This window comes from Aulonocara stuartgranti, assembly GCF_965226115.1.
Source record: "Aulonocara stuartgranti genome assembly, chromosome: 7".
Taxonomy (NCBI): Eukaryota; Metazoa; Chordata; class Actinopteri; order Cichliformes; family Cichlidae; genus Aulonocara; species Aulonocara stuartgranti.
In genome coordinates, this window is record NC_138945.1 from 12,239,699 (window position 1) to 12,262,083 (window position 22,385).

At 46.2% G+C, this 22,385-nt stretch overlaps 1 protein-coding gene across 1 annotated transcript; it reads right to left on the reverse strand.

The window, feature by feature from the left end:
* Positions 1-3,858: 3,858 nt before the first annotated feature.
* Positions 3,859-5,862, reverse strand: LOC309711736 (histone-lysine N-methyltransferase set-1-like). The gene is made up of 6 exons (XM_082542199.1): positions 5,806-5,862; positions 4,986-5,111; positions 4,740-4,902; positions 4,428-4,620; positions 4,222-4,275; positions 3,859-4,132 (listed from the first exon to the last, which is right to left on the reverse strand). Exons 2-6 carry the CDS (start codon positions 5,086-5,088, stop codon positions 4,022-4,024), a joined length of 624 nt encoding a protein of 207 aa, XP_082398325.1. The 5' UTR covers positions 5,089-5,111; positions 5,806-5,862; the 3' UTR covers positions 3,859-4,021.
* Between the last annotated feature and the right edge of the window lie 16,523 nt (positions 5,863-22,385).

Below are 22,385 nucleotides of genomic sequence, written 5' to 3' on the forward strand. Positions count from 1 at the left end.
CAAAAAAATCGGATTTGATCAAAAAATCGGAATTGAGCATTAAGACCTGCAGTGTGAACGTAGCCTAAATACTTTTTTGCCCCACTGTATATCAGGAAGGATGTTCAACACAGTCCTCATCTGACTTGTTTTCTCCCATATATCAACTATTGTTGAATAAGATTGCAAGAAGATTGTTACGCATAAACCAGAAAACATGAAAATAGTTGAAAGATTATTATACAAAAAAAATCTGCAGATAAAAACTATCTCCCTTTTTAAAATTCAAGTGTTCTATTTTTTTGGAGGTGCCATGTTGTGGTCAGAGAAATGTTTGGTAAATAACAAAAACAAATATCTTGGCATATATTTATTATTGAAAACATTTATTTGCACATATGTTTTGAAACCAAACCCAAATTAAGATTATTGTAATGCATCATGATGTATCGCAATATCAAATTAAATCGTTGACATTATAATCCTAAAAGAAACGTGCGACTTATGAAGATTCACACCTCTAATCAATAGCATGATTTGTGTCCTTGTGGGGCTGAACTCATTCTTGTATTATTTTTGTTTTGCAGTCAGCAGATGGTCCAGACCTCACTGACACTCCTGTGGCTCTGCTGACAGTTGTCACGGATGACACTACTGATTCGGCCCTCTTCAGTCCCGAAAGCATCTGCATTGTCGTTGAGGATGAAATACTTGTGAATGGTCCCACAAATCTGGCTGAGTCATTTCTCCTGCTCTTTGGGTACATCTATGCATTAGACCTACAATACCCAAAGAAACTTGAGCTTACATTCACATTTATCCAAAAGGTTGTGATGTGCCTTGAGGACAACAAACCACTGAAAGGGCGTCTACTGATGCTGAAGAATGATTTGTTCAATGAGTGAATCACTCAGAATGGACTACTTGTTAAGCTGAGTATTGAGGAAGCTTTTTTGTTTGTTTTTTTCCTAATCATTTGCCTCTTCTACCTCACATTTAAGATGAATGACTGTTCAGTTCACTATTCATGTTTAATGTTCTGTTGCCTAATACGTAAATGCACTGCCTTGATGTTTGTTCCCTATAAGTACAGCAGTGGAAACCAGTACTGTTTTTTTTATGTATTTTTAAAAAAGAAAGTGAGCTGCAGCTGTCAAGGTACAGTAAGTGTTAAATGCATCAATGTTCTAATAGCTGCAATTGCTGTTAATACTGAAAATGTTATTGAATTTTAGAATTGAGATGGAGACCCTTGGAGTCTTTTTCTCTTGTTTTATTTATGAAGCACTTTTTTATGAGTGAGCTCTGTTGTTTGTGCCTTTTTAAAAGCACATTGTGTTTAATAAAAAGTTGTTAAATTGTTAGTGTTGTTACTTTCATGTTTTCTAACACTTTTAGCTGATTATAATTTACTGGGTAAACAGTTTAGAATTATTTGTAAGTGTATTTCCCACAGTATTTTAAAAAATATTGAAGATTTTAAGTGTTATTTCCCATATTATAAGTTAGAAAATATGAAAAAGTTTGAGTTTATTTCCCACATCGTATGAGTTGCAATATGTAAAATATTTTGAGTGTCTTTCCCACCTTAATTAAGTTGAAAAAATTGAACATTTTGAGTTTATTACTCCCTAATTATAAGTTGAGGAATATCAACATTTATGAGTTAACATTGAGGTAATTTAAGGCAACTGCAACTATAATTTTTATTGTAGTTAAACTTAAAACTTTTAAAAACATCACTAAAAAATTGTTGTGTAATCTGTTACACAACAATTTTTGAGTTCTGTGAACTTATTAGGTTTTACAGTGTGGGAAGAAGCCAGAGTACACAGCCAGAGAGAACCCATGCACTACAGCAGTAAAAAGTGCCTAAAACAAGTTAAGAAGTTGTATAGTACTATCTGAAGGAAACGGTTTCCAGGGCCTACTCCGTGGATCGGCTTCCTCCGAGGCGTGGACGTCTATCAGCAGAGAATGTACCTTCACCTATCAGCAGAGAATGTCCCTTAGTCTGTAACACAGTCAAATATATTCTCAAGTAATATTCAAGCATGCCATTCAGCGTGTTAGTACGAGCTCGGGAGCAGCTTGGGAGAACAAGAAAACAGAGACTGCTTTAGATTGTCTTCCCAAAGTGACTCAACTTTATTCACAAGTACAACAGTTTATATAGAGGGTAAAAATTCATGAGACAGCAGATTTATCAGTTTAAACCAGTACAGACCAAGATAAGGCAGCGTCTTCCTGCCCTTGGGTGAAGAAGCATCCTTTGTGTAGTTTATCAGTTCAGCTACAATTGTGATTATCTCAGCGACATATTTTCAAGGCACAAAACGAAGAGTTCTTTCATTAGTGAAATCTGAAACAAACCATTTGGCCTTCAACAGGCGTCTAAAAGATTAAGAAACTAATGTAGCTGAGGGAGTGATCTCTGTGGTATTTCAACCTTGTACCAGCCTGTGATTCTCACACATCAATTCTTGGGTCAAAGAGAAAAACACTGAAACAAAGGGGCCTTATTGAATGACAGAGTTTTCCTGCATAATGTCACTATAAAACAATATCCAGTAAATGCTACCATGGTACTAAAATACCTAACACTATCTATCTTAATGTTCAAGCCTGAGTTTCAAACCATTTCAACATAGAAACAAAGCACATGTAGTCAGTTCTGCATGCTGTAGGTCAAACTGTCAAAAAATACAAGAAGACCCCTCCTAAAACCAGAGTGATGTCACCATGAAGCAAACTTTGACGGAGTCTCCCAATAACAGTGTGGTCCTCCTAAGTCACATTTGGGTGGTTAACACACACACACACACACACACACACACACTCAGATGTTATCCAGACTTGCACTTTGAAACAATGAAAAGGACCTACAAGCCACGGTCCATGTAAATCACATCACACCCAGGTGACTGCCAAACACACACACACAGCATCCATAAAGAATGATGATAGATTAAATTATTAGTTCATTAAGTGGTACACTGGATTATATTTACCCTTTCAGGCTCTGGATGTTTCAGGTCCAGATCATTGTTTGGAAAGCTGTTTGGTTGCGGCTTTAGGCAGCTCACAGTCTTCTGAATCTGGCTGGTCTCAGTCTTCGTGTGTAACAGATAGAAAATGAATATACAGTGCATTTTTGAAGAGGCTTTTGAAACATTAAATAAACTGTATGAGAAAGATAAGTTTCAAGCTAATGTCTTTAAAATATTCACTGTCATGTATAGAGAATTTAAGTCCCTATGATTAAGAGACAAATAGTCAGTGTGATTTCTTTATTTTTTAAGCCATTGCTAAAGGAGTAAAACAATCACCTGTAGCAGCAACGAACTGTCACTAGGGCCCATTTATCTTCGAGGGCCAAAATTTAAAATGAATCTAACTAAAGAGGCTACACAGCAAAATCTCCAGTGTTAAATTAACACTAGAGAGTGTCTATATGGGTCCACACAACACTGTTGAGTGTTAAATTAACACTTTTAACAGTGTTATATGTTTAAAAGTAACCTAGTCAGTTTTGAAGATTAACAGTGGCTAACACTGAGCAGTGCTGATTTTCTAACACTGGAATATTTCTAACATTTTGAGTTATTTTCCAGTGTTAGAAAATCAGCACTGCTCAGTGTTAGCCATTGTTAATCTTCAAAACTGACTAGGTTACTTTTAAACATATAACACTGTCAAAAGTGTTAATTTAACACTCAACAGTGTTGTATTTAACACTGTCTATAAGGGTCCACACAGTGGACCCTTATAGACACTCTCCAGTGTTAATTTAACACTGGAGATTTTGCTGTGTAGAATCACATTAAACATCAATCACTGTTAAAATTTAGAAACCGAAAGCCATTTTTTTTATTTCTGCATACCTGCTGATATTTTTTTAGTGCTTTTAGAGGGCTTTGATGTGGCAGCCATCACAATTGCCTGTTTTCCATTAGTACCTACCCCTGTTTTTCCAGTAGGTTATAGTACCATGTAGTTTTTCAGTAACTACTGCACCAAGGTTCCAAGTGATCCAAAGTGATCAGAAAATTTGACATAGACTGAATGCCACCAGGTGGCTGGTCAATGGTGTCACTCGATAAGTTATGAGTGCGCCTCCTTCGTGAAAATCCAAGCCATCATTTTTGAAACTCTGAAATGTTTGAAATAGCGACCAAAATTAACAGCGTGATCCCTGAATTGAACACTAAAGTATAGACTGAGCAGCAGGCATTTTGTCACCTTGACGTCCATGCTTGCTGTGGCATTTATATCACTGGATGCTCGGCTGCATTGCTATAGTGACCCCAGGCACAGTAGGTGATACTCAATTTCAGTGAAAAACTAGATGCCCTAAGTCACGTTAAGCCAATTTGAGTAGGTACAAATGTAAAAATGGCTTACGGTATGCAATTTATCAGTTCCAAAAAGTACAATTGTAGAAATACCTTGCATCTCCAGAGCCAATCCGAGTCACCATAATTATAGTCTATTTCTTCGCCTGGACTTATGTCTCTGCTTGCAAATAAGCATAGATGGGGCTTTCCATTGGTATTTAATATTTTCATCTTAGCACTTGGACTGATGTGGTTGTCGTTGACAAGTCTGCCTAATGACCCATCTTCTTGAGATGCATCCACACTGTGGGGTTAGGCAAAAAAGTATTAGCTTAACTAGTTAGTTAGGAAGCTTTTTTTTTTCATAAATCAAAAGCAATGTGTCATTTAATCTTAATCAAACTACACTGATATAATATGCACCACCAGAGTTTTCCATCAAACTTGAATTCAAACATGAACACCTTCAGGCTGTCATGATAAACTCTGTGTCTCCGCTCACATTCTTCTTTTGTTATGAGTTTACCTCTGTATTCCAAAAGGAAGTCTCCTTTTTGGAATGGAACAGTCGTGAAAATGCCCCGACCTGAATTGCAGAGGCATACCAAGTGAGTGACAAAAGACAAAGTGACAAACTCCAAATCTAATCCAAACTAAAGACCAACTTACCTTTGAAGGCATTTATGTAGTGGATATCAAGTCCCAGTTTGTCCCTTCCAGCAGAAACATGACAGACTGCATCCTCCCGTGGAGGAATGCGTCTCCTTCGCATGTTCTCCTGTACGTTTTGATTGGCTGTATTACCAAAGCATATAAAGTATTACGATTAACGTCATCATTGTCATCATCATCAGTAGTAGCAAAACTAGCAGTAGTGTAGTTTACAGCATAAACACAGCTGACTTATTCATAGTCCTAATTTATGCCTTCTTTTAAAATGTTAAAGGCCTAGTACTCAAAATGGCGACATGTGACATTTCTGTAATGGCGACTGCAGAGAGTGATACAAGTACTGAGAAAGCTTAGGCATCAAAACTGTAAGAAGTTTTTTCTTCAGGCATATAAATAAATACACGACTAAATACACTTATACCCTTGCTTTTATTTTAGGGCTGTCAGCAGAATGGACAGACATTGGACAAACTGCCCGAAATTAGCTAACAGCGACATCAGGGATTTTGACTCAGACTGCGCTGGTTTAATTGTTAATCGCGTTAGTCGCGATGTCGGCATTAACACGTTTAAGCCACAATAATGCTTTAACACCGAGTAAATCCTAACACGGGTTAGCCCGCTTTATCGCGTTGACGCGGTTAGTCGTCAGCCCTATTTTATTTACTCAATGACAAACGCTGGGGCCGTTTTACTTCTTCAAAGACTCACTAACAGTCCATAAAGCATAAATTAAACCAGTTTAATATAGGCCTGTGCACCTATAATTTCATATAGTATTAAAGTCATGGTGCATTTTACATTAAAAAAGGCTTACCTTTGTGTTTTTAATCCGTCTTCGTATTGCCGTCGACATACACTTGTTAAAGGGCACATTTACAAGTCATGTTTTAGGGGGACACATGAATACACAGCAAAAAGTCGAAATGTCCCCGGAGCCCAGGTACAGCGCAGGTCAAATGTCAATCCATACCACATAGACGCACTCTCACACACACACACACACACACACACACACACACACACACACACACACACACACACACACACACACACACACACACACACACACACACACATACGTTCAATGGAGTATAAAATAAAGACCAGGGCAGTTCCTCACCTGAGTCTCTCAGTAGGGAGCTGCCCTTGCTAGCAAGAACTCTGTGTGTTTCTCTTCTCTGAGTCTTTACTGAAGAAGTGTTTTAGAATATTTTCCCTAACAGATTGACACAGACCTTGGAAAATGCTCTACAGAAACTCTGGAGCACAGTTTTCACAGTCCAAAAAGGTTTTTGCTTACTGAATTCCCATCCACTCTGCTACTTCAAGGAGAGAAATTCACACTGAAAGCAGTCATTACATTTCAGGAGGGCCCAACACCAGAAACACTCGGGCATTATATGACATTCTGTAACAGGACCCCGTACATCTGGGAGATGTATGATGACCTAAGAAAGGATGTAACCATAGCATCTGAAAACACCAGCGTATGTCCGCACGCTGTGCTCTACACAAAGAAATGATGGCAAGATCTCATGAAAGAAAGTCCTTTTCTAGTTTGTGAGTTAGATGATGGAAATAGCTGTTATTTTTCAGTTATTGTATTAGACTTGTGAGGCTCAGACAGTTCAATGTATTTACCTTTTCTAACAGGAAACATATATACTACATTGTTCTCGTAGTTTTGTATTTTGTTACCAGCAAATAAAGTTTTTTCTCTAACCGAATGCATTAATTATTTTAAATGCTATATTTAACCTAGTTTTTAAATAAGTTATTGCAGTTTGATTACTAGGTTTAAGAGTGTGATCATAAGAAAAAAATATCCAATGCTGGTTAATATCTCTCAATTTCTTTACGGTAAAGAAAGTGGCTGGTTGAGCTTTAGAAACTTTTGGTAATATCTTTAAAATGAAAGCGGCACAAACGACAATTTTAGCAGCACAAACCAGCACAAACGTAGCACAAACGTTTGACACCAGTTTTGTTTGATTCCATTACTGTGGGGGGGCTGGTTGACCTCTGATGACCTCTAGAAATTTTTATCAATATCTTTAAAATGAAAGCGGCACAAATGACAATTTTAGCAGCACAAACCAGCACAAACGTAGCACAAACATTTGACATCAATTTTGTTCGATTCCATTAATGTGGGGGGGCTGGTTGACCTTTTGACCTTTACATTTTCATTAATATCTTTAAAATGAAAGCGGCACAAACGACAATTTTAGCAGCACAAACGTAGCACAAACGTTTGATACCACTTTTGTTGGATTTGGGTAATGTGGGGGGGCTGGTTGACCTCTGATGACCTCTAGAAATTTTGATTAATATCTTTAAAATGATAGTAGTAGAAATGAAAATTTTTGCAGCACAAACCAGCACAAACGTAGCACAAACGTTTGATACCACTTTTGTTGGATTTGAAGAAGGTGGGGGGCCAACTTCACTCACATGACTTTTCTGTTCATTTTAAGCAGCAGAAGTGAGGCGCATGTCTGTGTGCGTGTGTATGGAGCAATGGCTCCATACACACGCACACAATGGGGTGCAGTCACTATAGCAACCAGGCTCACACCTGCCTGCTTAACTAGCTCTGTCTCTCACTCTGCCAAGATTCATCTTAAACACTTCTCTTTCAACTGCTGCTGTGTCCTCAGTGTTTGCTCTACAGGTATGATTTTACCCTCAAAACATTGCCATCGTTGTTCTCTTTCCAGCACCTTGTCTTTCAAAGCTCAGACATTTAAAATTTTTAAACTGTGTGGATCCAAGTGGAGGGATCACATTTTAGTCATTCAGTGACTCAAAGAATATGAACTTTTAATATTCATTCAGAGGTTTTCTGACTCTAAATTTTCTTTTCTCATTTCTAAGGTTTTTCTAATTTACAATTAAAACATTTTCAGCTTTTTTCCAACTTCTTCTTCTGTGTAAACGTCAGCTTTTAGCACTTCAGCACTTTTGTTTTCAGATTAAATTCTTTTTCTTTTTTTCTCATTCAAACTTTTTAACTTAAAATTCAGCAATTAATTCATTTCAATGCATACATTCAGATTCAAGCATTCACACTGCAGTTTCTTCAGAAAATGCACTTTCTAGTTGACAACTAGAATACATACTTACATCATGTATGGACCAATGAAGAGGAAGCCATGAATCAAGCCAAAGTTAGAAACTTAAGAAAACTTTTTTTTTCCTTTTCTTTTTTTTTTTTTACCAATGTTTGTAATTAGGGTGTAGATAGGTACACAAAGCTACATCATCTGGGGCTGGAAAAGAAAAGCAGCACTGAGGTGCTGAAAGATGCAGTTCCAATAGTGGCCACTTGAGGCTGGGAATCATGGGTGTCCCATGTTAAAATGTCCAACTTTAAACATGGATAGTTTCTGTCTATGATAACTGAACTCTTTCTCAGAATCAAACTGCTTCAGTTTTGCTGAGGCTTAAAGTTTGGGTGCATGTCCTCTTTGATGAACTCTTTGGCTTCCACTAATACACTGTGGCTGAACTGAACCTCTCAACTGTGTTTGTGCTCATGGTGCCTTTTGGAGTATTTTTTTTTAATGACAAATAGTCTGGCCTGCTAACTGCTACAAACCATCCACAAACCATCCACTTCAGTTTTGCTGAGTAAAATGCTAGTATTTTATTCATCTGTTTCTTTGCTTTAAAAGAGTCTTCACGTTACATCAGAGCTACTGGGACATGCACACATGAAAGTCAAAACAGTAGTGCAGTCCTTTGCTCTCCAGTCATCTTATGAACGTCTTTGAGTTTAGCCAAAATGCCGGATAGCTGCTGCCTTTTCGTGTTTCTTTACAGCAGCCAGAAGGGCGTAGAATATGGCACCAACATGTGAACACACCCCTCCTGACCCTGCCTTACAGGTCAAATCACGCCAATCCCTGCATTTCCACAGTAACCTAGTCTGTCAATGGAGGCTCATTTAAACTGTAGGACTGATTCACTGTAAAATTCCAAGTCAACAAAATATAAGATTTACACGTGATCATTCATTTCAGCAAACAACAATTTCTTGTTCTTCACCTCTCTGATGACAACCATATTTACCCATCCAGATCGAAAACGCATGTAGATGTCCGTACTTTGAAAGCTTTGACCTTGGTACCAGTGTAAGGTGATCGAGCCATATAAGACGCCACCGAACTGGAGCTCTGGGAGAGACATTGATTTAATTTAAATGTAGATAAAGCTGCCAGCGAAAAGTATGGCTCACAAGTCCCAAAATCCATAGTTTCTCTGAATGCAGCTTGCTAACGTTAGCCCAGATTTGTGACTCCAAAAATCCAACATGGTGGCCATGTTGTTTTCTTTGCAGGGTCCTGAAATCAGTGTGGGATGTCCATGTGGCTACAAACACATCATAGTCTATGAATGATAGAAAATAAAATCTAAACCATAGCAACATTACATTACACTTGTGATATCTTTAGCATTGAAGGTGTCTTTATTTGGTATTCAGTAAATGTATCTCCTCATCTTTGTTAATGCTACATTTTTTTTAACTACCATTTGTTGTTACCATGGCAATGATTCCCTTCAATAAAGATTGTTGTTGTTGTTGATGTTGTTGGCATCATCCAGCACCACAGGCCCTGGTGTGCTGATGATGGCCTAACAGGAAGCACTGTCCCTGATGTAAAGTATATGGCCTCAGCCAACAACAGTGGCCCTGCTGAAATGTGGATGGTATCATCGAGTAGCACAGGCCCTGGTGTAATGTGGATGGAATCATCCAACAGTACAGTCCCTGGTGTGGTGAAGATCGCCTCACAGGAAGCAGTGTCCCTGATGTAAAGTGTATGGCCTTAGCCAACCACAATGGCCCTGGTGAAATGTGGATGGTATAGGCCAGCACAACAGGGCATGTTGTAATGTGAATGTCCTCACCAGTAGACCAGGCCCTTGTGTACTGTGGATGGCATCAGCCAGCAACACAAGCCCTGGTGAAATGTGGATGGTATCAACGAGTAGCACAGGCCTTGGTATAATGTGGATGGCCTCATCCAGCAACACCACAGGCCCTGGTGAAATGTGGTTGTTTTCGGCCAGCAACACAGGCCTTTGGGTAATTTGGATGGCAAGCAGCACAGGCCCTGGTCTGGTGAAGATGGCCTCACAGGAATCACTGGACCTGGTGTATTTTCGATGTCATCAGCAAGCAGCACAGACCCTGTTCTAGTGAAGATGGCCTCACAGAAATCTTTGGCCCTGGTGTATTGTGGATGGCATCAGCCATCAACACAGGCCCTCGTGAAATATAGGTGGCCTCAGCCAGCAACACAGTCCCTGGTCTAATGTTAATGTCCTCAGCCAACACCATTGGCCCTGGTGTAATGTGGATGGTATTGGCTAGCACCACAGGCCCTTGTATAACGTGAATGGCCTCATCCAAAAACACTGGCCCTGGTGAAATGTGGATGGTATCGGCCAGCACCACAGGCCCTGGTGTAATGTGAATGTCCTCAGCCAGTAGCACAGGCCCTGGTGTAATGTAAATGTCCTCAGCCAGTAGCACAGGCCCTGTTGTGATGTGGATGGCCTCATCTAACAACTCTGTCGCTGGTGAAATATGGATGGTATTGGTCAGCACCACACACCCTGGTGAAATGTGCATGATATCGGTCAGCACCACAGGCCCAGGTGTAATGTGGATGGCATCAACGAGCAGCAGAGGCCCTGGTGTGGTGAAGATGGCCTCACAGGAAGCACTGTCCCTTGTGTAATGTGTATGGCCTCAGCCAACAACAGTGGCCCTGGTGAAATGTGGATTATATTGGCCTGCACCACAGGCCCTGGTGTAATGTGAATATCCTCAGCCAGTAGTAAAGGCCCTTGTGTTTTGTGGAACGCATCAGCCAGCAACACAATCCCTGGTGAAATGTGAATGGCCTAATCCAGCACCACAGGCCCTGGTTTGGTGATGATTGCCACACAGGAAGAACTGTACCTGGTGTAATGAGGATGGCCTCATCCAACAGTACAGGCCCTAGTGTTGTGAAGATGGCCTCACAGGAAGCACAGGCCATGGTGTAATGTGGATGGCCTCAGACAGCAGCCAGGCCCTGGTGAAATGTAGATGGCCACAGCCGGCAACATGCGCTCTGGTGAAATGTAGTCTGCCTCAGCCAGTAGCACAGGCCCTGTTGTGGTGAAGATGGCCTCACAGGAAGCACTGTCCCTGGTGTAATGTGTATTTCCTCAGCCAACAACACTGGCCCTGGTGAAATGTGGATGGTATAGACCAACACCACAGGCCCTGGCGTAATGTGAATGTCCTCTGCCAACACCACTGGCCCTGGTGTAATGGGGATGGCATCAGCCAGTAGCACAGGCCCTTGTGTATTGTGGATCGCATCAGCCAGCAACACAAGCCCTCGTGAAATATAGGTGGCCTCAGACAGCAGCTGCTGTCGTGAAGTGGGCCTCAGAGGGAGCACTAGCTATGGTATAATGTGGATGGCCTCATTCAGTCGCACAGGCCCTGTTGTAATGTGGATGGCCTTATCTAACAACACTGTCCCACGTGAAATGTGGATGGTAATGGCCAGCACCACAGACCTTGGTGTAATGTGGATGGCCTTAGCCAACACCACTGGCCCTGGTGAAATGTGGATGACATCGGCAAGGACCAATGGCCCTGATGTAATGTGGATGGTTTCAGCCAAAAGCACAGTCCCTGGTGTGGTGAGGATGGCCTCACAGGAAGCACAGGCCCTGGTGTAATGTGGATGGCCTCAGCCAACAACAGTGGCCCTGGTGAAATGTGGATGGTATTGGCCAGCACCACAGGCCCTGGTGTGGTGATGATGGAATCACAGGAAGCACTGTCCCTGGTGTAATGTGGATGGCCTCAGCCAACACCACTGGCCCTGGTGAATTGTGCATGATATTGGTCAGCACCACAGGTCCAGGTGTAATGTGGATGGCATCAGCAAGTAGCACAGGCCCTGATGTGGTGATGATGGCCTCACAGGAAGAACTGTCCCTGATATAATGTGGATGTCCTCATCCAACAGTACAGGCCCTGGTGTGGTGAAAATGGCCTCACAGGAAGCACTGTCGCTGGTATAAAGTGTATGGCCTCAGCCAAAAACAGTGGCCCTGGTTTAATGTGGATGGCCTCAGCCAGCACCACAGGCCCTGGTGTAATGTGGATAGCCTCATCCAGCACCACAGGTCCTGGTGTGGTGATGATGGCCTCACAGGAAGCACTGGTAGTGGTGTAATGTGGATGGCATCAGCCAGTATCACAGGCCTCTGTGTTTTGTGCATGTCATCAGGCAGAAACACAAGCCCTGGTGAAATGTGGATGGTTTCGGACAACAACACAGGCCCGGGTGTAATGTGGATGGCCTCTGCCACTAACACAGTGGTGTGGCGAAGATGGCCTCACAGGAAGCACTGTCCATGGTGTAATGTGTATGGCCTCAGTCAACAACAGTGGCCCTGGTGAAATGTGGATGGTATTGGCCAGCACCACAGGCCCTGGTGTGGTGATGATGGAATCACAGGAAGCACTGTCCCTGGTGTAATGTGGATGGCCTCAGCCAACACCACTGGCCCTGGTGAATTGTGCATGATATTGGTCAGCACCACAGGCCCAGGTGTAATGTGGATGGCATCAGCAAGTAGCACAGGCCCTGATGTGGTGATGATGGCCTCACAGGAAGAACTGTCCCTGGTATAATGTGGATGTCCTCATCCAACAGTACAGGCCCTGGTGTGGTGAAAATGGCCTCACAGGAAGCACTGTCGCTGGTATAAAGTGTATGGCCTCAGCCAACAACAGTGGCCCTGGTGAAATGTGGATGGTATTGGCCAGCACCACAGGCCCTGGTGTGGTGATGATGGCCTCACAGGAAGCACTGTCCCTGGTGTAAAGTGTATGGCCTCAGCCAACAACACTGGCCCTGGTGAAATGTGGATGTTATTGGCCAGCACCACAGGCCCTGGTGTGGTGATGAATGAATCAAAGGAAGCACTGGCAATGGTGTAATGTGGATGGCCTCAGCCAACAACACTGGCCCTGGTGAAATGTGGATGGTATTGGCCAGCACCACAGGCCCTGGTGTAATGTGGATGGCCTCATCCAGCACCAGACGCCCTGGTGTGGTGATGATGGCCTCACAGGAAGCACTGGTAGTGGTGTAATGTGGATGGCATCAGCCAGTATCACAGGCCCCTGTGTTTTGTGGATGTCATCACGCAGAAACACAATCCCTGGTGAAATTTGGATGGCCTCATCCAGCACCACAGGCCCTGGTGTGGTGATGATGGCCTCACAGGAAGCACTGTCCCTGGTGAAATTTGGATGGCCTCATCCAACAACACTGGCCCAGGTGAAATGTGGATGGTATTGACCAGCACCACAGGCCTTGGTGTAATGTGAATGTCCTCAGCCATGACCACAGGCCCTGATGAAATGTAGTTGTCCTCAGCCATGACCACAGGCCCTGGTGAAATGTAAATGTCCTCAGCCAGTAGCACAGGTCCTGTTGTAATGTGGATGGCCTCATCTAACAACTCTGTCCCTGGTGAAATATGGATGGTATTGGTCAGCACCACACACCCTGGTGTAATGTGAATGGCCTTAGCCAACACCACTGGCCATGGTGAAATGTGCATGATATCGGTCAGCACAAGAGGCCCAGGTGTAATGTGGATGGCATCAACGAGCAGCAGAGGCCCTGGTGGGGTGAAGATGGCCACACAGCAATCACTGTCCCTCGTGTAATGTTGATGGTAGTAGCCGGCATCACAGGCCGTGATGTAATGTGGATCGCCTCAGCCAAAAGCACAGGCCGTTGTGTCGTGAAGATGGCCTCACAGGAGGCACTGTCCCTTGTGGAATGTGGATTATATTGGCCAGCTACAGAGGCCCTAGTGTAATGTGAATATCCTCAGCCAGTAGTAAACACCCTTGCGTTTTCTGGAACGCATCAGCCGGCAACACAATCCCTGGTGAAATGTGGATAGTATCATCGAGTAGCACAGGCCCTGGTGTAATGTGAATGTCCTCAGCCAGAAGCACAGGCCCTTGTGTATTGTGGATCGCATCAGGAAGCAACACAATCCCTGGTGAAATGTGGTTGGTATCATCGAGTAGCACAGGCCCTGGTGTAATGTGGATGGCCTAGGCCAGCACCACAGGCCCTGATTTGGTGATGATGGCATCAAAGGAAGCACTGGCGGTGGTGTAATGTGGATGGCCTCAGCCAACAACACTGGCCCTGGTGAAATGTGGATGGTATTGGCCAGCACAACAGGCCTTGGTGTAATGTGGATGGCATCATCCAGCATCACAGGCCCTGGTGTGGTGATGATGGCCTGACAGGAAGCACTGTCCCTGGTGTAATGCGGATGGTATTGGCCAGCACAACAGGCCATGTTGTAATGTGAATGTCCTCAACCAACACCATTGGCCCTGGTGTAATTGGGATGGCATCAGCCAGTAGCACAGGCCCTTGTGTAATGTGGATGGTTTCGGCCTGCACCACCGGCCCTGGTTTAATGTGGATGGCATCAACGAATAGCACAGGCCCTTGTGTAATGTGGATCACATCAGCCAGCAACACAGGCTTTGCTGAAATGAAGATGACCTCAGACAGCAGTGCAAGCCCTGCTGTCGTGAAGATGGCCTCAGAGGGAGCACTAGCTCTGGTGCAATGTGGAAGGCCTAAGCCAGCAATACAGGCCGTGGTGTGGTGATGATAGCCTCACAGGCAGCACATGCCGTGGTATAATGTGGATGGCCTCATCTACCAACACTGGCCCAGGTGAAATGTGGATGGTAATGGCCAGCACCACAGACCTTGGTGTAATGTGGATGGCCTTAGTCAACACCACTGGCCCTGATGTAATGTGGATGGTTTCAGCCAACAGCACAGTCCCTGGTGTGGTGAAGATGGCCTCACAGGAAGCACTGTCCCTGGTGTAATGTGGATGGCCTCAGCATACAACACTGGCCCCGGTGAAATGTCGGTGGTATCGACCAGCACCACAGGCCCTGGTGTAATGTAGATGGCATCAGCCAGTAGCACAGGCCCTTGAGTATTGTGAATGAGATCAGCCAGCAACACCACTGGCACTTGTGAAATGTGGATGGTTTCGGCCAGCAACACAGGCCCTTGGGTAATGTGGAAGGCTAGCAGCACTGGCCCTTGTGTAATGTGGATGGTATCAGCAAGCACCACAGGCCCTGGTGTGGTGATGATGGCCTCAATGGAAACACTGTCCCTGGTGTAATTTGGATGGCCTCATCCAACAACACTGGCCCTAGTGAAATGTGGATGGTCGTAGCCTGCAACACAGGCCCTGGTGTAATGTGAATGGCCTCAGCCAAAACCACTGGCCCTGGTGTAATGTGGATGGTATTGGCCAGCACCACAGGCCCTGGTGTAATGTGAATGGCCTCATCAAACAACACTGGCCCAGGTGAAATGTTGATGGTATTGGCCAACACCACAGGCCCTGGCGTAATGTGAATGTCCTCAGCCAACACCACTGGCCCTGGTGTAATGGGGATGGCATCAGCCAGTAGCACAGGCCCTGGTGTAATGTGGATGTTCTCAGCAAACAACACTGGCCTTGGTGAAATGTCGATGGTATTGGCCAGCACAACAGGCCCTGGTTTAATGTGGATGGCATCAACGAGTAGCACAGGCCCTTGTGTAATGTGGATCACATCAGCCAGCAACACAGGCTCTGGTGAAATGTGGATGGTCTCATCCAGCACCATAGGCCCTGGTGAAATATGGATGGTATTGGTCAGCACCACACACCCAGTGTAATGTGAATGGCTATACCCAACACCACTTGATCTTGTGAAATGTTCATGATATCGTTCATCACCACAGGCCCAGGTGTAATGTGAATGTCCTCAGCCAACACCACTGGCCATGGTGTAATGTGGATGGCATCAGCCAGCAGCACAGGCCCTTGTGTATTGTGGATGGCATCAGCCAGTAGCACAGGCCCTGGTGTAATGTGGATGGTATTGGTCAGCACCACACACCCAGTGTAATGTGAATGGCTATACCCAACACCACTTGATCTTGTGAAATGTTCATGATATCGTTCATCACCACAGGCCCAGGTGTAATGTGAATGTCCTCAGCCAACACCACTGGCCATGGTGTAATGTGGATGGCATCAGCCAGCAGCACAGGCCCTTGTGTATTGTGGATGGCATCAACAAGCAGCAGAGGCCCTGGTCGGGTGAAGATGTCCTCACAGGAAGCACCGTCCCTGGTGTTATGTGGATGGTAGAAGCCAACAACATTTGCCCTGGTGAAATGTGGATGCATCAACAAGCAGCAGAGGCCCTGGTTGGGTGAAGATGGCCTCACAGGAAGCACCGTCCCTGGTGTTATGTGGATGGTAGAAGCCAACAACATTTGCCCTGGTGAAATGTGGATGGTATTGGCCAGCACCAAAGTCCCTGGAGTAATGTGGATGGCCTCAGCCAACAGTACAGGCCCTGTTGTGATGAAGATGGCCTCATAGGAAGCACTGTCTGTGATGTAAAGTGTATGGCCTATGCCAACAACAGTGGTCCTGGTGAAATGTGGATGGGATCAGCCACCAACACAGGCCCTGATGAAATGTGGTTGGCCTCAACCATGACCACAGGCCCTGGTGAAATGTAAATGTCCTCAGCCAGTATCACAGGCCCTGTTGTAATGTGGATGGCCTCATCTAACAACACTGTCCCTGAAGAAATATGGATGGTATTGGTGAGCACCACAGGACCTGGTGTAATGTGGATGGCCTCATCCAACAGTACAGGCCCTTGTGTGGTGATGATGGCCTCACAGGAAGCACTGTCCCTGGTGTAAAGTGTATGGCCTCAGCCAACAACAGTGGCCCTGGTGAAATGTGGATGGTATTGGCTAGCACCACAGGCCCTGGTGTGGTGATGAATGAATCAAAGGAAGCACTGGCAGTGGAGTAATATGGATGGCCTCAGCCAACAACACTGGCCCTGGAGAAATGTGGATGGTATAATCCAGCACCACAGGCCCTACTGTAGTGATGATGGCCTCACAGGAAGCACTGGTGTAATGTGGATGGCATCAGCCAGTATCACAGGCCCCTGTGTTTTGTGGATGTGATGAGGCAGAAACACAAGCCCTGGTGAAATGTGGATGGCCTCAGCCAACAACACTGAGCCTGGAGAAATGTGGATGGTATTGGCCAGCACCAATGGCCCTGTTGTAATGTGGATGGCCTCATCTATCAACACTGTCCCTGAAGAAATATGGATGGTATTGGTCAGCACCACAGGACCTGGTGTAATGTGGATGGCCTCATCCAACAGTACAGGCCCTGGTGTGGTGAAGATGGCCTCACAGGAAGCACTGTCCCTGGTGTAATGTCGATGTCCTCATCCAACAGTACAGGCCCTGGTGTGGTGAAGATGGCCTCACAGGAAGCACTGTCCCTGGTGTAAAGTGTATGGCCTCTGCCAACAACAGTGGCCCTGGTGAAATGTGGATGGTATTGGCCAGCACCACAGGCCCTTGTGTGGTGATGAATGAATCAAAGGAAGCACTGGCAGTGGAGTAATGTGGATGGCCTCAGCCAACAACACTGGCCCTGGAGAAATGTGGATGGTATAATCCAGCACCACAGGCCCTGCTGTAGTGTGATGGCCTCACAGGAAGCACTGGTAGTGGTGTAATGTGGATGGCATCAGCCAGTATCACAGGCCCCTGTGTTTTGTGGATGTCATCACGCAGAAACACAATCCCTGGTGAAATGTGGATGGCCTCATCCAGCACCACAGGCCCTGGTTTGGTGATGATTGCCACACACGAAGAACTGTACCTGGTGTAATGTGGATGGCCTCATCCAACAGTACAGGCCCTGGTGAAATGTGGATGACCTCGGCGAGGACCAATAGCCCCGATGTAATGTGGATGGTTTTAGCCAAAAGCACTGTCCCTGTTGTGGTGAAGATGGCCTCACAGGAAGCACTGTCCCTGGTGTAATGTGGATGGCCTCAGCAAACAACACTGGCCCTGGTGAAATGTGGATGGTATTAGCCAGCACCACAGGCCCTGGTGTAATGTGAATGTCCTTAGCCAACACCACTGGCCCTGGTGTAATGTGGATGGTATTGGCGAGCACCACAGGCCCTGGTGTAATGTGAATGGCCTCATCCAACAACACTGGCCCTGGTGAAATGTGGATGGTATTGGCCAACAACTCTGGCCCTGATGTAATGGGGATGGTGTCAGCCAGTAGCACAGGCCCTGGTGTAATGTGGATGGCCTCAGCAAACAACAGTGGCCTTGGTGAAATGTGGATGGTATTGGCCAGCACCACAGGCCCTGGTTTAATGTGGATCACATCAGCCAGCAACACAGGCTCTGGTGAAATGTAGATGACCTCAGACAGCAGCTCAAGCCCTGCTGTCGTGAAGTTGGCCTCAGAGGGAGCACTAGCCTTGGTGCAATGTGGATGGCCTAAACCAGCAATACAGGCCCTGGTGTGGTGAAGATGGCCTCACAGGAAGCACTCTCCCTGGTGTAAAATGTATGGCCTCAGCCAACAACAGTGGCCCTGGTGATATGTGGATGGTATTGGCCAGCACCACAGGCCCTGGTGTAATGTGGATGGCCTTATCCAGCACCATAGGCCCTGGTGAAATATGGATGGTATTGGTCAGCACCAGAGGCCCTGGTGTAATGTGAATGTCTTCAGCCAGTAGCACAGGCCTTTGTGTATTGTGGATTGCATCAGACAGCAACACAAACCGTGGTGAAATGTGGATGGTATTGGCCAGCACCACAGGCCCTGGTGTGGTTATGATGACCTCACAGGAAGCACTGTCCCTGGTGTAATTTGGATGGCCTCATCCAACAACACTGGCCCTGGTGAAATATGGATGGTATTAGCCAGCACCACAGGCCCTGGTGTAATGTGAATATCCTTAGCCAACACCACTGGCCCTGGTGTAATGTGGATGGTATTGGCGAGCACCACAGGCCCTGGTGTAATGTGAATGGCCTCATCCAACTTCACTGGCCCTGGTGAAATGTGGATGGTATTGGCCAACACCACTGGCCCTGGTGTAATGTGGATGGCCTCAGCAAACAACAGTGGCCTTGGTGAAATGTCGATGGTATTGGCCAGCACCACAGGCCCTGGTTTAATGTGGATGGCATCAACTAGTAGCACAGGCCCTTGTGTAATGTGGATCACATCAGCCAGCAACACAGGCTCTGGTGAAATGTAGATGACCTCAGACAGTAGCTCAAGCCCTGCTGTCGTGAAGTTGGCCTCAGAGGGAGCACTAGCCTTGGTGTAATGTGGATGGCCTAAACCAGCAATAAAGGCCCTGGTGTGGTGACGATAGCCTCACAGGGAGCACATGCCGTGGCACAGGCATGTGCTCCATGTTCTTATGTTTCAGGTACATGGGCCAGACGTGGCCGTCAAAAAGGCCAGGTGGTACCAGGTAGTTTCTTGGGCCCTGGTGTAATGTGGATGGCCTCATCCAGCACCACAAGCCCTGGTGTGGTGATGATGGCCTCACAGGAAGCACTGGTAGTGGTGTAATGTGGATGGCATCAGCCAGTATCACAGGCCCCTGTGTTTTGTGGATGTCATCAGGTAGAAACACAAGCCCTGGTGAAATGTGGATGGTATTCAAGGTTCAAGTTTCTTTATTTGTCACATGCATAGTTATACAAGTATAACACACAGTGAAATGTAGCCTGACACGCTCCTCGACATGTGCAAAAATTGGGGGGGGGGGGGGGTAGAGGAAGAACATTATATATATATATATATATATATTATATACACTGGGTGAATGTGCAGCAGTAGCAGCAAGCAGGTGAATTCTGTACATTAATATGAATAGACATCTGACTATTTTACAGGATAGACAATATAAACATATTTAAAATTAAAGGAATTGAAATGTACATTGTGCCTTGGTTTAGAGTGTCTGGAAGAGAGTCCTGTCTCAGTCAATTATAGATGATGTGAGAGGGCGGGTGTGTGTGTTTAGGGCACGGATGGCTTGGGGATAGAAGCTCCTCTTGAGTCTCTCTGTCCTTGCCCGGAAGATGCGGAACCTTCTACCAGATTGCAGAAGTTGGAACAGTTTGTTGCCTGGATGGGACGGGTCCTTCAGTCTCTGCGCTGCTCTAGTCCGGCATCTCCTGGTGTAGGTGTCCTGAAGCGGGGGGAGAGCAATCCTGCAGCAGCGTTCTGCTGTACGGATCACTCTCTGGAGAGCTTTTTGGTCCTTCACACAGCTGTTCCCAAACCACGATGTCATGTTCTGTGTGAGGATGCTCTCCACAGCGCCTGTATAGAAAATCCTGAGGATCTTTGGAGAGACCCTGAACTTCCTCAGTTGTCGTAGGTGATACAGGCGCTGCCTAGCCTTTTTGGTCTGGACCAAAAAGGCAGCCCATGTCAGGTCTGAGGAGATGTGGACACCAAGATACTTGAAGGACTGCACCCTCTCCACTGGAGCTCCATTGATGATAATGGGCTTGTAGTCTCTGTGCTGACCCCTTCTGAAGTCCACCACCAGCTCCTTGGTCTTGCTGACGTTCAGCTGGAGGTGGTTGTCCTGGCACCACGATGCCAGATTCTTCACTTCATCCATGTAGGCCGCCTCATCGTTGTTGGAGATGGCACCCAACACCACTGTGTCGTCAGCAAACTTCACAATGGCAATGGTGTTGGAGCCATGGGTGGCCACACAGTCTGAAGTGTAGAGGGAGTAGAGCAGTGGCGAGAGGACACATCCCTGAGGTGCTCCTGTGTTGATGGTGATGCTGTTGGAGAAGCACCTGCCCACCCTCACCACCTGAGTTCTGCCAGTGAGGAAGTCCAACACCCATGCACACAGACGGCTGTTAAGTCACAGATCCCTCAGCTTTGTGAACAGTCTGCAGGGCACTATTGTGTTAAACGCTGAACTGTAATCAACAAACAGCATTCGCACATAGTTACCCTGTTTCTTGTCCACGTGGCTGAGAGTGGTGTGTAGGACGTGGGCGATGGCATCCTCTGTGGATCTGTTGGATCTGTAGGCGAACTGCAGCGGATCTGTGGTGTCTGGGATGGAGGAGGAGATGATGTTCTTCAGCAGCCTCTCAAACACCTTCATTACTACCGAGGTCAGTGCAACTGGCCGGTAATCGTTCAGGGATGAGGGTTTGCTGTTCTTGGGCACAGGGATGATGGTGGATCTTTTGAAGCATGTGGGGACCACAGACTTCGCCAGGGACTCGTTGAAGATGTAAGTGAACACACCTGCTAGCTGGTCAGCACAGCAGCGCAGCAGACGGCCGGTGATGCCGTCTGGCCCCGCCGCTTTCCTTGTGTTCACTCTCCTCAGTGCCGCTCGGACGTCATGCTCCGCGATGCTGGTCACCGGACTCTCGCTGATGACGTCACTGTCCTCGGTAGTCAGGCGGTAGATAGCATTATCCGCCTGGCTAACCTCGAAACGGGCGTAGAACCGATTCAGCTCATTGGTGAATGCAGAGTCGGCGTTGATCGGCGCAGTGTCCCTGGCTTTGTAGTCCGTAATGGTGCGTAGTCCGTGCCACATACTCCGTGTGTCGCCCTGGTGGAAGCAGAACTCCACACGTTCCCGGTACCGGCGTTTGGCATCTCTCACCGCGCGCCGCAAGCCGTATGAGGCCGCTTTGTAGGCGCTCATATCGATAGTGGCGAGACCCGCATTGTAGGAGGCGGTCCTGGCGTTTACTGCAGTGCGGATCGATCTGTCCATCCACGGTTTCTGGTTTGGGAATGTGGTGACTCTCGCAGTGGGAATAATCTCCTCCGAGTGCTACTTCCGTAAACTCGTTGATGTCGACTGCGCATGCTCTGAACATGTCCCAGTCTACGTACTGGCTAGCAGCACAGGCCCTGGTGTAACGTGAACGGCCTCATCCAACAACACTGGCCCTGCTGAAATGTGGATGGTATTGGCCAGCACCACAGGCCCTGGTGTAATGTGAATGTCCTCAGCCATGACCACAGGCCCTGATGAAATGTAGTTGGCCTCAGCCATGACCACAGGCCCTGGTGAAATGTAAATTTCCTAAGCCAGTAGCACAGGCCCTTTGTAATGTGGATGGCCTCATCTAACAACTCTGTCACTGGTGAAATATGGATGGTATTGGTCAGCACCACACACCCTGGTGAAATGTGCATGATATCGGTCAGCACCACAGGCCCTGGTGTAATGTGGATGACATCAACGAGCAGCAGGGGCCCTGGTGTGTTGAAAATGGCCTCACAGGAAGCACAGGCCAAGGTGTAATGTGGATGGCCTCAGACAGCAGCCAGGCCCTGGTCAAATGTAGATGGCCTCATCTACCAACA

Excerpts from the sequence above, each read along its gene's own strand:
- LOC309711736 (XM_082542199.1), bottom strand. The coding sequence starts at position 5,088 with ATGCGAAGGAGACGCATTCCTCCACGGGAGGATGCAGTCTGTCATGTT. Across the intron at positions 4,276-4,427 it reads ATTGGCTCTGGAGATGCAAG|CAATGCAGCCGAGCATCCAG; the intron begins GTATTTCTACAA and ends GGGTCACTATAG. Across the intron at positions 4,133-4,221 it reads CAGCAAGCATGGACGTCAAG|AGTTTCAAAAATGATGGCTT; the intron begins GTGACAAAATGC and ends CAAACATTTCAG.